The sequence below is a fragment of the Hippocampus zosterae genome, chromosome 13, assembly GCF_025434085.1.
Source record: "Hippocampus zosterae strain Florida chromosome 13, ASM2543408v3, whole genome shotgun sequence".
NCBI lineage: Eukaryota > Metazoa > Chordata > Actinopteri > Syngnathiformes > Syngnathidae > Hippocampus > Hippocampus zosterae.
This window is the reverse complement of record NC_067463.1, coordinates 20,527,755-20,545,598: the sequence shown is the minus strand read 5'-3', so window position 1 is coordinate 20,545,598 and position 17,844 is coordinate 20,527,755. Positions and strand designations below refer to the sequence as shown.

Here is a 17,844-nt window from a genome sequence, read left to right as displayed (position 1 = left end):
TTGGGGGAATGTGGGAGTGGTACCCAGACAAAACCCACACAGGAAGGCCGGAGCTGGGATCGAACGCACGACCTCTGCACTGTGACGTTGACGTGCTAACCGCTAATCACCAGGTCGCCACAGGCTAGTCAATAGTCGAACCGATGCATAACACGTCTCACTACGGATCAGAAGATGCGTTATGCATCGGTACTATGAATAAGTAACTTCAATTCTCCTTACAACTCCGATCTATGACATGAACAAGAGCTGAGAAACGAGATCATGAGCATCAAGAGCTGGCATGTCCAGCTCCGGTCCTGGAGGGCCACTGTCCTGCCTGTTTTCCATTTCTCTAGGTTGCAACACACCTGATTCAGATGATCAGATCATCAGCCAGCTCTGAAGCAGCTTTAGAACGATCCTGATTATTTGAATCTGGTGTGTTGCTCTTGGGAAAGCTGGAAAACAGGCAGGACAGCGGGCTTTCAGGACCGACTTTGGACACCCCCGATCTAGAGAATTGCACTTGGTACAAGAGTCGTGAACAAGGCAAAAATTTGACAGCAAGTGGTCGGCGTGGCAGTCCTTCAGTATTAAGTCAACTGATTACAATGAATCACAGGTGCATTGCTGGAGGGAACGCCCTCCACCTCAGGAGGAACTGCAAACCAAAACAGAAACGAATCTAAATCATGACAATATTTAATTGAATACACTACAAACACAACATATTTAAGGTTCAAACTATTCATTCATTCATTCATTCATCTTCCGAGCCGCTTGATCCTCACTAGGGTTGCGGGGGGTGCTGGAGCCTATCCCAGCTGTCTTCGGGCAGTAGGCGGGGGACATCCTGAATCGGTTGCCAGCCAATCGCAGGGCACACAGAAACGAACAACCATTCGCACTCACACCCAGGGACAATTTAGAGCGTCCAATCAGCCTGCCATGCATATTTTTGGAATGTGGGAGGAAACCGGAGCACCCGGAGAAAACCCACGCTGGCCAAGGGAGAACATGCAAACTCCACACAGGGAGGCCGGAGCTGGAATCGAACCCGGTACCTCTGCACTGTGAAGCCGACGTGCTAACCACTGGACTACCGGGCCGCCCTGGTTCAAACTAATCACATGCATTTATTTTTTGTAACAAATAATCATTAACTTGAAGAATTTTATGCCTTGCGGCATGTTCCAAACCAGCTGCGACTGGGTCATGTTAACGACCGTGTTACATCACCATTTCTTTTCCTTTTCCTTGCTGTGTTACATCACATTCAATAAACATTTGTGAACTGAGCACACTAATTGTTGAAGATTTGTTGGTGGAATTATTTCCTATTCTTGCTTGATGTGCTACTTCAGCTGTTCAACACTCCAGGGTCTGTGTTGTAGTATCTTCCGCGTCATAATGCGCCACACAGTTTAATGAAAGACAGGTCTTGACTGCAGGCAAGCTAGTCTAGTATCTGCACTCTTTTACCACGAAGCCACTCTTGTAACATTTGCAGAATGTGGTTTGGCATTGTCTTGCTGAAATAAGGAGCCGCATCCATGAATAAGACATTGCTTGTATGGCAGCATTTGTCCCTCCAAATCTGCCTTTCGGCATTATTGGTGTTTGAATAGATGTGTAAAAGATACCCATGCTATTGGCACTAACATAGCCCCATGCCATCACAGATGCTGGCTTTTGAACTTTGCCTATATAATCGTCCAGATGGTTCTTTTCCTCTTTGACCCAGACAACACGTTGTCCACATTCATTCATTCATTCATCTTCCGAACCGCTTGATCCTCACTAGGGTCGCGGGGGGTGCTGGAGCCTATCCCAGCTGTCTCCGGGCAGTAGGAGGGGAACACCCTGAATCGGTTGCCAGCCAATCGCAGGGCACACAGAAACGAACAACCATTCGCACTCACACTCACACCTAGGGACAATTTAGAGTGTTCAATCAGCCTGCCACGCATGTTTTTGGAATGTGGGAGGAAACCGGAGCACCCGGAGAAAACCCACGCAGGCCCGGGGAGAACATGCAAACTCCCCACAGGAAGGCCGGAGCTGGAACCGAACCCGGTACCTCTGCACTGTGAAGCCGACGTGCTAACCACTGGACTACCGGGCCACCCTGTTTATCAATTAGACATTCAGAAATAAAACACAAGGAGGAGACAGGAGACTCAATTCTGGTACCAGGGGGTAACGAGGAGAAGCTTCAATGAAATAATTATATTTTAACCTTAAAGGAAAATAAAATAAAAAGATAAATAAAGGTAGAAATTGCGCCCCCTTATGAAGAAAATGGTGCCACATAGGGCGGGAGAGGAAGCAAAAGAAAGCAGGGGTGGGGACGGGTTGCCGTGGCTGGGTCTGCACAAAGTAATGGCTGCCAGATGTTTTGGTAATGTCGGTTCTTTTGCAGCTTTAGTCATCTAACATGTTCACCAGTCGAGTGCAGAGAGAGGAGAACGGGAGTTGTGATTTGTGTGTCTGGGGATGATGATAATGTGAGGAAGGAACGCATTTGACACATTCTAAATGAATGTGATTGCTTATGTGTGGGCAAAGTCTGTTTTGGTGAAAATATGTTTAAACTTTCTTTGATCTGCATGAATTAGACACACATCTACCTCAACATTATAATACAGTACTTGCATATTCATTCATTCATTCATCTTCCGAGCCGCTTGATCCTCACTAGGGTCGCGGGGGGTGCTGGAGCCTATCCCAGCTGTCTCCGGGCAGTAGGCGGGGGACACCCTGAATCGGTTGCCAGCCAATCACAGGGCACACAGAGACGAACAACCATCCACGCTCACACTCACACCCAGGGACAATTTAGAGCGTCCAATCAGCCTGCCATGCATGTTTTTGGAATGTGGGAGGAAACCGGAGCACCCGGAGAAAACCCACGCAGGCCCGGGTAGAACATGCAAACTCCACACAGGGAGGCCGGAGCTGGAATCGAACCCGGTACCTCTGCGCTGTGAAGCCGACGTGCTAACCCCTGGACTACCGGGCCGCCCATTAATTATTATATATTTGGTTTATTTGTTTAAAACCGATTTTATTCAAATCAAAATCAGATTTATTGTCCATGTATGTAAAACACACAAGGAATTTACTTTCCCGGTGACTACTTGTCCAGAGGAACATAATCAAAACAATGACCAACAGAGGGAGACAGAACGGAAAGCCTGCCGGTTTTGCTGTTAAGCACCCCGATATCTTGGATGTGAAAAGAAAACAATAGGGAAGAGGAGGTGGGGGTGGGGGGGGGGGGGACATGACAGACTCCAACCTTGCTCCTAAAATGGGAGCATGGTTAGAGCCTGAGAAAAAAAAAACTCAGCACGTGTAACGCACATTAAAAAGACATGTACAACAAATCGCAAGACTTAACATGTAGTGAACGGGGATGATGGAAAGGAGCAGAGGGGGGGGGGGGGGGGGGGGGAATGCATCACACCCAGCCCTAACAAGCAGCTAAGCTAGGAGAGCTCAGTCAATCTAGCTATGACACAGGAAGCAAAGCGAATAGGGGTACAACAAAGGTGTTGACATTTCAGAGCATGTCTTTATTGATTTATATACGTTGTTTATTTGTGAATGCGTGTCAACCACCTGCGGGTACAAGGGTACGCCTTATCAGTCTCAGGCTCGGGGGGATAAGGAGGGATAAGGGGTCTGATAGCAAAGCTAGCAACCGAGCGTATTTTTCCACCCAGGGAAAAGCCTGGGGGCGGCCCGGTAGTCCAGTGGTTAGCACGTCGGCTTCACAGTACGGAGGTACCGGGTTCGATTCCAGCTCCGGCCTCCCTGTGTGGAGTTTGCATGTTCTCCCCGGGCCTGCGTGGGTTTTCTCCGGGTGCTCCGGTTTCCTCCCACATTCCAAAGACATGCGTGGCGGGCTGATTGAACACTCTAAATTGTTCCTAGGTGTGAGTGTTGGCGTGGATGGTTGTTCGTCTCTGTGTGCCCTGCGATTGGCTGGCAACCGATTCAGGGTGTCCCCCGCCTACTGCCCGAAGACGGCTGGGATGGGCTCCAGCACCCCCCGCGACCCTGGTGAGGATCAAGCGGTTTGGAAAATGGATGGATGGATGGATGGAAAAGCCTGGATAACAGTTGTTTTGGGAACAGGCCGTCCATTATTTCAGACAGCTTTCTCAATGGCGTCACTTAGATGAATCCCCAATCAATCAATCAATCATTTTTTCCAAATCGGACCAACTACTTCCTTGTTGTTTCCCATTTTGAAAAGCGACTCATACACTGCATCCACTTTGTGATTGAATTCAGTAAATGGCATGAATCTGAGTGTTGATCACCCGCACCACACCATCCAGAAAGGCCAGTAGCCTGTGGTCCCTTCAAATGAAGCTGCTCCCGCCGGCTGAGTTTTGCGATAGATCACGAAAATGCCTACTCCAAACAGCAGGATACCTTGTTTCCAGACGGCCAATAATGTACATGTCCTCTACGAACAGTATTGTCAGGCGATCCAGTCTCCACTACTACCAGTGCCCAGCAGCAAATGTCCCAGACGGGCATGAAGGCTCCGCCCCGTCTCCTGCTCTTATTGTTAAAAACATGTTATCTATAGTGCTGAGATTCCTGTTGACTAATTCCATTTGTTTGTTTGTCGGAAGAAAAAATACTTCCGGAGGCTATATCAAGACAGAAGACCGCATATTTGACCGAATCAGCAGGCTGAGGCGTAAAAGGGGGACGGGTTGGTAGCAGGAGCTGAGCAAAAAGCGTCCGCCTCCGAGAGCCAAGCAGAAAACGAGACACGACATTGTAGCGTGCGAGTTTGTGTGTGTAAAAGTGTGTGTGTGTGTGTGTATCTACATCTATATACAGTCATACCTCGGTTTTTGAGCATAATCCGTTCCAGAAGGTTGTTCAAAAAGTGATTTGTTCGATATCTGAAACTATTTTATTAGCCCATAATTAGGGGCTAATACACTATGCAGAAATAACAAAGAAAGATTTGCGTAAATCACAACAAACATGTCTGCTCAGAATGAACATTACATGAGGAAGCCGAAAGGAGTCGAGTGGCGTATTCGGGTTTGCTCAGTTTGGCGTAAAAAATCTCGAATTTTCTGTTTGAAATCCAATTTGGTTGAAAACAGAGACGTTCGAAAACTGAGGTATGGATGGATGGATGGATGGATGGATGGATGGATAGATAGATAGATAGATAGATAGATAGATAGATAGATAGATAGATAGATAGATAGATAGATAGATAGATAGATAGATAGATAGATAGATAGATAGATAGATAGATAGATAGATAGATAGATAGATAGATGGATGGATGGATGGATGGATGGATGGATGGATGGATGGATGGATGGATGGATGGATGGATGGATGGATGGATGGATGGATGGATGGATGGATGGATGGATGGATGGATAGATAGATAGATAGATAGATAGATAGATAGATAGATAGATAGATAGATAGATAGATAGATAGATAGATAGATAGATAGATAGATAGATAGATAGATAGATAGATAGATAGATAGATAGATAGATAGATAGATAGATAGATAGATAGATAGATTTTTCTAATTTTCTAATCACGGGCATGCTGGAGCCTATCCCATCAGACTTTGGGTAGTAAGTGAGGAGCACCCAGAACTGGTTGCCAGCCAATTGCACGGCAGACATAGACGAACAACCATGCATGTTTTAGGAACATGAGAGGAAACTGGAGTACCCAGAGAAAATCCACAAAGGCACGGAGAGAACATGCAAACACCACAGAGAAGGCCAGGGATGGATTTGAACCTATGACTTCCTGACACTGAGTTGGACGTGCTCACCACCATGACGATCTCTCTCTCTCTCTCTCTCTCTCTCTCTCTCTCTCTCTCTCTCTTAGATTTAGATAGTGAGGACCAAAATCCAATTTGTGACTCATTTTTAAATGACTACACCATCCCAGCTAGAATACGATTCTTTAACTTTATTTTTTGCCGAGACCAATAAAATAAAAATATGCCAAATAAAACAACGTACTAGACAGAACGAGTGGAAACATTCACTTGTTTTTTTTCCCCATATTATTTAAATTAGGCCAAAATTGACAAGGGCAAAATATATCCTGCCAAAGAAGGTCATCAAAAGGTCACAAGTGTCTGACGCCAATTTCTACAACCTAACTTTAGTTATTACATCCCATGTCAGTCTTTGTCGAGACGTGAAAAAGCCTCTCAAGCGCTCCTCGTTTTTTTTTCTTGACTCTCTCTCCATCAACATACCAATCTGGTTGCCAGATAAGGCCTTATCAATAGATGATTGACAGCTCCATCAGATACAATGACAACGAGACAACCAGGAAGCCAATAATTGTCCTCGGGGACCAGTGAGTTGTGCTTGTGTGTACTACTTTTGCTAGGTATTATGATTCTTTAGAGATTACTGTAGGTCATATTCTTAACACACTGACAAAGTATCCAGCAGTTTGGCCAATAGTTATATGGTCGAAGAAAGGGTTCTCAGAATGTCTGTGAGGGGCCTTCCAGTCTACACAGCCTGTAAAAGTAGACGTATAGCAGTTAATCAAAAATCACATGTGATCGTATGAGAAGGCCCACATTATATTGGAAGACTATGAGAAAGTGCCGAGGAGCGTGATCCAGTCACTTAATAAACTTGTTCTTTTGATTACCAGGGTCTGGGCTATAAAACGATTTTTCATCAGCTTCCTGATTTATCTTTTGTTGTGAAAATGGACAGCAACTGCAGTGTACAGTTCTCACAATGCATCTCTTGAAAACAGTCGCAAAATGACGATGGCATAATTTGCCAAGAAAGATGGTAACCAGTTTTAATCGCTATGCTGATGACACGGCATCAGCAGCAAGATTCAAAAATTTAACTACAAATCAATTCATGCAGCAGTTCCACCTAAACTGTGCCGCCATTTTGGATCTTATTTTTTTACAAGTTTCGACCCTCAGAAATCATAACCTGCTATTTATGCCACTGGGCTGTTTGTTTATCCATTGTCAACAAACACTCTGCTCAAAGATTTGCTATTGGCAACCATTATTGTGTTTATTCTAAATTTTGCTAAAAATAAACACCTTATTTCAACACATATTCTGACAAAGGATGAAAGGTGAAAACCGAAGACAGCCCTTTACCAAATCGTAATAAAACTGCGGCAAAAGGCACCGTCTGGTGGATATATTCAAAGATGATGTGATTTCATTTTTTAAAATTAATAAGTGTGTGGGGGCGGGGGGGGGGGTGTAAAATCCTTTCGCTCTCTCAGGTTAGAAGTAAAGGGGCCAAAGCACGCAAACTTTCTAACAGATGTCATTAAAACAGATGCTTGAATTTGGGCAGCTTTTTTGGGGGGGATTAAAAACACATTGCTTAATAGCAGTGTAATATGAGCGCAACAAGGTTACAAAAAGAATATATATATATATATATATATATATATATATATATATATATATATATATATATATATATATATATATATATATTTGGAAAACTCATTAAAAAATTATCCTTTAGTTGCCGTATTCTCTGCCAAATAAAACTACAGTTGAAATGTTATATTCCAAGAGCACACTTGGAATCAGACAAAACAAAGACCCCTAATTACCATTTTTAATGTTTGGATTTCTTAAGATTCCGTTATGTTACACATGAATCCTGTATTTGTGACGGGTATTACAGGCTTTTTATTAAAAGAAAAAAAAATAACATCGGAGAGTCAAATAATGCAGCCAAGTATGCGTTTCCAACCCGAAAGAAACTGCCGAATTAAGGTTTATAATAAATGCAAAAAAACATTCTTTTTAAAGTCCGGTTTACTACTTAATCATGGGCTCATAGCATCAGTCCACTGCACTTTCGACAAAATCCTACGGGAACTAATGATGCGTTTAAATGTCACAACAACGTCCGTATTTACATCTTTAAACCAGAGTTTTAATCAGTCGTCTTTCTGGAGTCGGATCTCCGAACTCAACAAGGCATATGAATGTGACAAACCCGACATAGAATGTAGATGTAAATGTTATATCAGCTGCCCACGCCAACGTTGTACTGTATTTACATGTTTAGAAATTTTTGTTTCTAAATTCCGACTCTCAGTGGATTTTGAACACATGCCGTCACGGTTGGCACTCTAAGAAATGTGTTGTTTGCTCAATGATAGAGGGAACAATTTTCTGAGGACCTATATATCAAAATATGACACGTTATTTTTTTTAAATAACGTGTCGTTAAACTGAAATGCTCTTATGAAAATAATTCCTTTGGTCAAATGTCGCCCACTCTATTTGTGCGTGGGAATCTTGTGTGACGTCACACATCACGCTCCAAGTGTATACATTTAAACAATGTATACATTTCTTGAATATGATTTTTTTTGGGGGGGGGGGGTTCTCGAGGTAATATAAACACAACGTGAAGTTTTATAGATTATTTTGAAATCTTCAAAAATGGCCTCACTATTTTCGAGACACATTATCGACGCTTTAAAAAAGGGTCGATTATCATCAGTTTCCATGTAAACAAGTGGTGGTTTATTTAATTCTTAACACAGATTACAGCCTATATTTGATATTATTTACACTGCCACCACGTTTTTCACTTCACAAAACGGACACTTGTCATCACAGTGACGTCACAATACATATTTACACCGCAGCCCAGAGAGAACCAGAAAGACAAATATGCAGGTAGACAGCACGACTTCACAAACAACTTGTAGTGTGGTAATGAGAAATATTATACGCCTTTTGGCATTCAGTTGAATGGCAGTTCAGATCGTCCAAACGGCCCCATTGCACATAAATATATATTTATCGAGTTAAATAAAGTTGAGCGCAAACTGACTTCCATTTGTACAGAATGCTTGTGGGAATAAATCTGTGGCCCAGAGGATGAGTGGTTGGGATATCTTCAGGTAGCCTACTTGTGTTCACTTTCATTTCTTAAAAGAGAACAACATTTGAGAGCATTTGTGGGCAAAACGTCGCATCTAAATTTCCACTTGCAGTGTTTAACCGAATGGGTAACTGAGGTAAACGATTTAAGATTTTTTGCAGATCGAAAATGTGGAGATAGCAAACAGAACAACCCACCAATGACGGGGGATTAATAGACCACCTTAATGTTCTGTACGGTCGTCTTTTCCTTGAGGGCAACGGATGAGTGTTCAACGAGGTCCGCACATCCACATAAAAGGTGACGATGACTTGCTAGTTCATACGAATGCGGAACGGGGAGTGCAGAGTCGACCTGCGGGGATGGAGCTGGCTACTGTTTGAGTTCCAGAGCCCAGACGTGCTGGGGCCATCCTGTCCGCCCTTTTGTCTTCTTGTCGCCCAGTGACGATGAGGAAGACGTCGTCGACGACGACGAGCAAGATGACGATGCAGCTGTCTTGGCGATGTCCACCTGCAGACAAATGGCATTGTTGGAAGAACAATGTAAGATAAACAACATGAAGCACCGTTCCATCGGTGGTCCCGTTTGGTATTCCGCATGAGGCTCAGGTGTTATTTATAACAAACTGAAATGAGATAAGATAAGATAAGATAAGATAAGATATCCTTTATTCGTCCCAAACTGGGGAAATTTACAATATGGAATTACATAAATATATTTTGTTTATTATTACACATAAAATCACGCCGCAATAAACCAAACAGAGTAAGTGTTGAAAATATCTGCGTTAATCCTCATACGGATTAACGCGTTCACGTTTTTTTTTTTGGTGTGTGTTCACGTGCGTGTCAAGGAGAGTTAAAATATTTGAAATACGGTCAACGTTTACTTTGTACTTTATGTAATTTAAAAGATTAAAAAATAATAATCCTAGATTGTAATTATTTTACTTCACAAAATGTGACGAAAAAAAGGCGGTTGCTATATTGAATTAACCTCCATTTACAGAAGAAAACTAATGTCTGTTTTGCTAACATTCATCATAGTAATCCAATTTTAATCCAGCCATTCAATGTCAATGCGTTTGTAAAAAAAATGTTCCTAATAATTCCCTGCAAAACTTTCAGTCGTGTGCAATCGCTTTATTTTATTCGGCTCTATTGGCCCCAATTTACTGATCACCTGTATTACAACCACAGTATCAATAATAGAAACGTAATAATACTCCACCAACTAAATTAGGATATGCACGCAACATACAACAGAATATGCCACCCCTTTTTTTTGTTAATAAATACATTTTTTAATTAAAAATTTAACATTCTCAAATTCATGCACGTTTCGAACACATTCTCGGGATTTCCTTTTTGAATTAAAGCTACTGAGCTCTGATGATTTGCTCACAAAAAAAACACATTTGCATGCAGCGTCACTCCGATGAATCAAAAACGAGCGCCATCACAGTAAAAAAAAAAAAAGGTTTACATTCCCTGGGATGGTGCTACTTTAAAAATTCCGAACATTCCACAAACAAAAATAAGTGTAACAAATATAATAACAGATCGATAGTAAAGATATATTTTAATTGCACCGTGCGACAGCAACAAGTAAGGGATCCGTTTCAATATATTATCACAAATTTAAGGCTCTGTTCATTTAATAAGAGTAGTTTTCTTCAGATTGCATCAGTCATTTCCACAATTTCTATTATGTTCATTAAATTTAGGCGTTCGGGAAATCGCTGCTGAACATGTGAAACCAGCTCGCTCCAAATCCAACCCACCAAGCGAATATTTTTTAATAATTTGCATGCGCCTTGTTTGCATCCAGTATTTCAAACGACGCTCAGTTTTTTGGGATTTCACGAACTGCACGTTGATCTTAAATTGAAAATCACTCCGTGTAATCGTTTCCGTCCGTAAAATAATAAACCGTGCCTAACAAATGGTTACGATTCGAATTGAAGCACGACAAATCGGTATAAGGCAAAACGTTGTAAATCACACACACACACACACACACACACACACACACACTGTCACGTAGTGTCCTTTTTTCTGCTTGGCTCTTGGTGAAGGTGATTTATAATTTTCATAATTTGACGTAATAAATTGACGTGGCTAAAATGATGATGTTATACCTTCCGCCTGATTGGCAAGCTTAAGATAAGATAAGATAAGAAAAACCTTTATTAGTCTCACAATGGAGAAATTCCCAATTCACAGCAGCAAAGTTATGAAAGTAAGAAGTAGAACAACAAAAAAGGGATCCGCCATCGAGTTCTGAATCCGCTCTAAAGTGTTATAACTCCTTAATTACTAACGGAGCCGCAGAGTGGAGCCATTGCTGTTGATCCCATTCAAGTCAACTTCAAGTATTTTGTTTTCCACCCGAGGAATCCTCCTTACAGGATTTTTTTGGGGGGCAGCGTTATGAGGAAATGTGTGTTCGCTTGCAGAGCTGCACGTGTCATCACTTTTTTTTTTAACCCGCACGACAGCGTCGCTTATTTGGAAATGTGTGTGGGGGGGGCGGGGGGGGGACTTGTTGCCCGACTTGAATAATTAGCAATTCTTTATACATGGAAAAAGCCACATGGATTAATCGATTCGATTCTTCTTTTCTTTTGTTCCGCGCAGTGGTTGTGTTCAGACTTACGCATATGAAAGCGTAGTAATGTTTACAATTTGCTGCATGTTCTTGTGCACCAATATTGCATCGAATGAACTGCGTGTAAAAAAAGGGCAACTCGGGGAGGGGGGGGGGGCAAATAGTGGAAAATATTGAAATCTCCAACCAATGCATCTTGATCACAAATCATCCGTATGGGGGGCGGGGGGGGGGGGGGGTATGGCCACGCAGAACCAGGCCAAATGGAATGAAAAAAATAAGCCCCCCCCCCCCCCCCCCCGTGAGCACAAAATCACGGAAAAGCCTTTGCGAGGGAATGAGTTCCGTGCTGAACAATCGACTCGCTTTGGCTCCAAGCTGTCTGTGAAGGGGGAGACCAATTTTTTTTTTCTGGCACCGCTCCTTATAGGCGTGATCATTTTTGAGCATGCGATCTTTAATGTGCAAAAACATTTTGGGGGTGGGGGGGTTTGGTGAGCTCACTGAGAATCATTTGTTGCCCCCCCCCCCCCTAGTCGTTTTCATATGTTCACGCGTGTTTCTCTCTTCTCTTTTAATGTGCAAAAGCATTTTGGGGGGGGGGGTTTGGTGAGCTCACTGGGAATCGTTTGTTGCCCCCCCCCCTAGTCGTTTTCCTATGTTCATGCGTATTTCTCTTTTCATCGGTGAATCTACTTTTTGATTTTCTTTTTTGTCGTTTTGTGCTGTTTTTCTATCAAGAGTCCAATTTAAGGAATACATTTGATCGATATAAAATTCACCAGTATATCTCAGCACAAAGATCGTAAATTTTGTTTCCCCCTCCGCTTGTTTGTTGAACTTGGAATCTGCATCTGCCAACAACACCGGACATATTATTTTCAAATCGATTGGGTTTGGGATTTTCATTTCGATCAATATGATTTCCACCCATAATTATCGTTTAGCATTAATGCAAAACCTGTTCGATTAGTTTAGTTGGGCCTTTTAGAGCGGTTCCAGTGTCGCCCCCCCCCCCCCGCCCCCCTCTAATTGTAACCAAAACGTGACATTATGTCTGAGGCGAATGCAAGTTATTGAAACTTTTCACACACACCCCCCCGCCCCCCACCCCCGAGTGCTTCTTTCTTACCGCGTCCCGCTTCCTCCGCTCCTCCCGCGCTTCCGTCTTCTTCAACTCGGCTTTGAACGCCTGCGTGTCCCCGTGCTGGCCGTCCTTATCCAGGATGTCCATCAAGTAGGAGATGTAGCTGGTGGCCAACCGAAGCGTCTTGATCTTGGACAGCTTGGTATCGGCGGGGACGTTGGGGATACACTCCCTCAGTTCCGCGAAGGCCGAGTTAATACTTTGGGTCCTCCGCCTCTCTTTCCGATTCGCGGTCGGTCTCCGCTTCACCGTCCGAGGATGCGCGTGGTGATGAAGATGATGATGATGATGATGCATACCCACCTGGGCTCCGTTCACGGCGATGGCGCCCGCCCCGCCGGGGACCAACGCACCGTGTCCGTAGTGGTGATGATGATGGTGGTGCGGGTGAGGAGGAGGATCCGGGCCGCTTCCGGTCCCGGCGCCACCATTGCAATCTGGACTGTAGCCCGGAGCGAGGCCGTACTCGGTGGGCGACACGTCCGCGTGACTAATAAGCCAGCTCGTGAAATAAGGAGGCGCCCCCGTGTCCTCGTGACACCGACCCGCCGCGGCCGCGTGCAGGGAGTAGTGGTGACCGTCGTGGTGATGCATAACCGGATGGTGAGAGAATCCCGATACGAGACTCATGGTTGTGACACACGCGGGCGCGCGCGCGCTGGCTCTGTCTCACGCGCACGTAACGACAATGACACCCGAGCCCACGCCGAACCTTCAGCAATGCCGTTTAACGAGCGTCCAAAGCGGATGCTTGCATGTTGAATAATTTCCACATCGCGACAGAAAAAAAAAATGTCCGCCGAGTCCCCAAAAAAAGTTAGGCGAGGGCAGTACTCCCAAAAAAGTAGAAAGAACCGCGCGCTAGTCCAGCCTACCGTTGCCCGAAGGCCGCCTAATTCCCGACATGGTTCCTCTGTGACTTTCTGGCCTCCGTAGCGCCTCTTTTTCTTCTTCTTCACTTTAACATCCTTTCACCGATTCATCCTATTCCACGGGTCTCCGTCGCTGCCAGCATCGGAGAGCTGTTTGGCAAGGCAGGGTGACAGTCTGTGCAGCAACCGGCTCAACACTGCTGGCTATAGTTGACACTGAGCTGACCGAGAGAGAGAAAGAAAGAAAGAGAGAGAGAGAAACTAACGTCATTCACAAGCGGGGGGAGGAGAGTTGACTTCGCAGACTCGTCCGACCAATGGCCAACCTTCCACCTTCATCTGCAAGGCTCTGTTTACTCGTCTTTAAATGTCAATGGGCCCGCTAAGTACGTCTGTTGGCACGCGCACAGCACAGCACAATGTAACCATATGCTGCTGGCTCAACACTTAAGTTCTTGGCATTGGAAATTCGTACACAATTTTACAATCATTATGTGGCCGACTTGTTTCGCATCCCCCCCGAAGTCTTTGTGGAAACTATATTTGAAGACAAAAGTCGGCTTACTCGGAATATTGGCACTGTGAAATTGTGATTTGGGTTGGAATTACAAACCTCGGTGAAAATATTAAAGGGCCGGGTCCAGGGATGTGATCAAATGCAAAGGATACACGTGGTCTTTGTACATCTGGGGGGGGGGGGGGGCTGTGGGGGATTTAGTTCCCTCACGGATCATCATCAAGTCATCTTGTCCCCCCTTTGTCAAAATATTAATTTCCTTCGAACGAAAGGCATACAATTACGGTGTGTATGCGTTTCCTAATACCGTATCAATACTGTATCGTATTAATAAAGCATTAATAAAGCAACCTCGACTAAAATGTATGTGATTTGCTTGACTTTATATTGGCATGCGTTCTTCCTCCGGTTAATCTTGCGCCAATATGTCTCTGAGAAGGACGAAAGGCCAAGCTTGGGGGGGGGGGGGGCACACACGCCAGTCCCGAGCATGTCAGCGGCCGTTGGTTCCAAATGAATGCGTTAAATCTCACAAATCGCCCGTTTCTCGGGAAAAATCACAAATACGTGCAAGGCCACTATAGCGGCTACTTTTTTTCTATTTTACTTTTACAAAGTAAAGAACTGCACGGATTATTTTTTTTTTTACAAACATGCACCCAATACTTTGCTAAATATCATTCACCCGGCTGTCGGTTCGAATCGTTGAACTTGGAATTGCAACGCCTGGTTGAAACTTTTTAGTTTTTGGCGTTAATGATCAACCGAATGCTATGTAACATTTTTAATATTAGGATTCAATTGACCTCGATGGTTTTATTATCACGAGAAAGTAAAGGCAATGGGAAATGAAAATCATTTGCAAATAATGTTTCTATTGGGGAGTTAGTCAGACAAGTCAAGAAAATAGCCTTGACATTTTGCAAACGGCAGACTACTACTGCTCATAATAATAATAATAATAATAATAATAATAATAACGCAGATATTGGAAAATACTGTCCAGCCATGCAACCACATTTTGTTAAATGAAAGCCCTAGTGGAAAATTAGGCGGAAAATTTCCAATTAGCCTTAAGACGAGAAAAAAAATATTCCGGTTCCGAGTCTCTTTATTCTTCCACATGACAAAACGGTTAAAAAATAATTAAAAAAAAAAAAAAACATTGGGGTTTCTCAACAATTGAAACGAATTTCTCTCATTTTTTTGGGGTCATCTTTCCTCATTTTTCATTTCAGTTTTGTTACTGCAAGTTCAATATCCCACTTAATAATAATAATAATTTAAATACATCTTTATATTGCAGGCAAGTAGAAAATTGCGATCCTCTTGACGATATTCCGTTACATGGAAATGCTCAATGTGGGAATAAAGCCTCTAGTGTACTTTTTCAAGCCCGGGAAGTACAAGTCTACAAAAAAATATTTCAAGTTCAACGGTGCCCATCAGAGTCGTCGCTACACATTATACACGCCTTTTCTCGACTTTGTGTTATTAACCTATAGTGCATTCACGATAACCAACCATACGAGTAATAATAAATAATAATAATAATACATCGAATGTTATGCTACAAAATAAGTCCCAGATAATGTCGTGGTGCGTTCGCAGGTGATCGTTTTTCGTGCTCTTCGACCAACGGGCGACCAGTCTCGGGTGTCGTCCGCCTCTCATTCGACGTCATCACGGGAGAGGCTCGACGAACAACACGCGTGGAATAGAAACTACCGGTCGATAGATGCCACAACACGGCCATAAATCCTGGTTTACTTTTTTTGCAATGCAATCGATCAAATATAGGTCATTTGCGCAACCTTCAACTCGAACGAAGTCCTGTTGATAAATAAGGCTTCATGACAGTTTTCCCGAATTGCAAGCAAAGAAATAATGAACACGAACAAACAAACACGTCGGGATAAGAAGTTGAGACTCCAAAATAGTTTTTTTGTAAATCAATAACGCCATTTGCAGGATACAGACGCAATTTATGTTAATCCAGCAATTAAAGTAGACCGACATTTCTTGATAGAATTTCATTTGCATACGTCACCCCTATAAATGGACACAACAACAGTAACACATCATATTTCATGCGCTCTAATTTCGGTGCCAAGAATAAAAATATTGACTGTGAACAAGTTTTTTTTTTAATCATTCCGAGTTACCCTCAAATCAACGCTTAAATGATGCTATAACGAGTTAATGCATAGTTAACGCATCTCGAGAAAAGAGACTTACAGTCGCAGTTCATGTTTGCAGATGGTAATTGGTCATAAATGACGTCTTGGGGTTTTCGAACACGTTTTTAAGCGATGGGGGGGGGGGTGGAATTATGGCTCCTGTGTTGTGCGAGAGATGAGGAGCAGCAGAGGCAGACGGCGTTGCTGAAAGTGCGAGTCGGAATTTTCTGTGAGGAGGGCCTATGATTTATATTTGTTTAAGTGTTGAATGGGGAGCGCCGGTTGTGAGTGGGTGCGTGTGCGTGTGCGCGTGCGCGCGCATGTCAGCCTGCTCTGTGTAATCCATCTATGTGAATGGGAGCTGTTGCAGTAATTTAGATCAGTTTGTGTCTCCTGATAATGATATATAATTAGACTGTAGGTCAGTCGGTCAGACTCCTGATCTCCCCCCCCCCCTCCCCGACTCTCCCTCTCTTTCTTTCTTTCACGCGTAGACCCCCCCCCCTCCCCCCCGGCCCCCATATGCACTATCCTCTGATCTCAGCCATTCTTCCTTTGTATAAATAAACCTGATGGGGTCGCACGATGCGCGTGCGAGCGTGTGTGTGTGTGTGTGTGCGCGCGTAGGCGAGCAAAAGCAAAAAAAAGAGAGAAAGTTAAGTCGTCACTCTCGCGTGCGTGCACGTGCGCTTGCGTGTCAGGCAGCGTGATGACGTAGAGGTACATTCCACAGCACCGAAAGTTTCTTCGGAGTAAAAATACTGTTGGAACTGGCTGGATTCAATTCCACATCCAACCCCGCCCACAGTCGATGAAATCCAATAAATCACTTACTGATAAAGACTTAAATTTAAGTCCGTGGAAATAAAATAATGAAAAATACTAAAAATAGAAGCATCATAGTACAGCAGCTCTACTGTGTATAATATCATCATAGCTGGCATATAATTTGATAATCATGGCAAATAAAATATAATCACAAATTCAGTCACTTCACAAGAGATAGTATTGAATTAAAAAAAATAATGCATTGTCAAATATTCATAAACGATACAGCTGTGGTGTTTAGTCCGATAAACTTGAATGGTAAAAATCAATAACATTGTACTGTTAGGGTTTGGATGGGACCTCAATAGCGCAACAACAGGCAGGTATCGTGGAAGCCAACACTTGGCGTAAGTCACAAAATCACTCACTCAGGGAGAAGCACGAGGAGTCCACAAGGAAACCATGAAAACCACCTTCCACCACCGATCGTGCATCTGTATGTGAGCTGCCCCCGCCCACCCCCCTCCACGAACACACACACACACATTCTAATAGTTGTGCCGCAGTGAAGAGGGTGCTTTAAAAAATACATTAAAGATGCTGACGATAATGATACATTCAATTATTTGATTGTGACAATGATTCAGAGAATTTGTTGCACACCGTTGTCATCAAATCAATCAAAGCTACCAAAATCGTGTAACACCACCTGCACCACAACTTAGACCAGCATTTTGCTGATCTTAGGTCAAGTCTACGTTCTGTCACAAAATTGTCATGTGCGCTGGAGACATGTAATAGAAAACAGTGTCAGTTCGCCGGAACACCC

At 43.5% G+C, this 17,844-nt stretch overlaps 2 protein-coding genes across 2 annotated transcripts in view; one reads left to right on the top strand and one right to left on the bottom strand.

The window, feature by feature from the left end:
- Nucleotides 1-17,844, top strand: part of cep44 (centrosomal protein 44) — a 112,190-nt gene that overhangs the window by 20,353 nt on the left and 73,993 nt on the right. The gene's annotated exons all lie outside the window — the stretch shown is intronic.
- On the bottom strand, nucleotides 8,532-13,735 carry hand2 (heart and neural crest derivatives expressed 2). The gene is made up of 2 exons (XM_052083814.1): nucleotides 12,664-13,735; nucleotides 8,532-9,431 (listed from the first exon to the last, which is right to left on the bottom strand). The coding sequence occupies exons 1-2, from the start codon at nucleotides 13,306-13,308 to the stop codon at nucleotides 9,291-9,293; spliced, it is 786 nt and encodes a 261-aa protein (XP_051939774.1). The 5' UTR covers nucleotides 13,309-13,735; the 3' UTR covers nucleotides 8,532-9,290.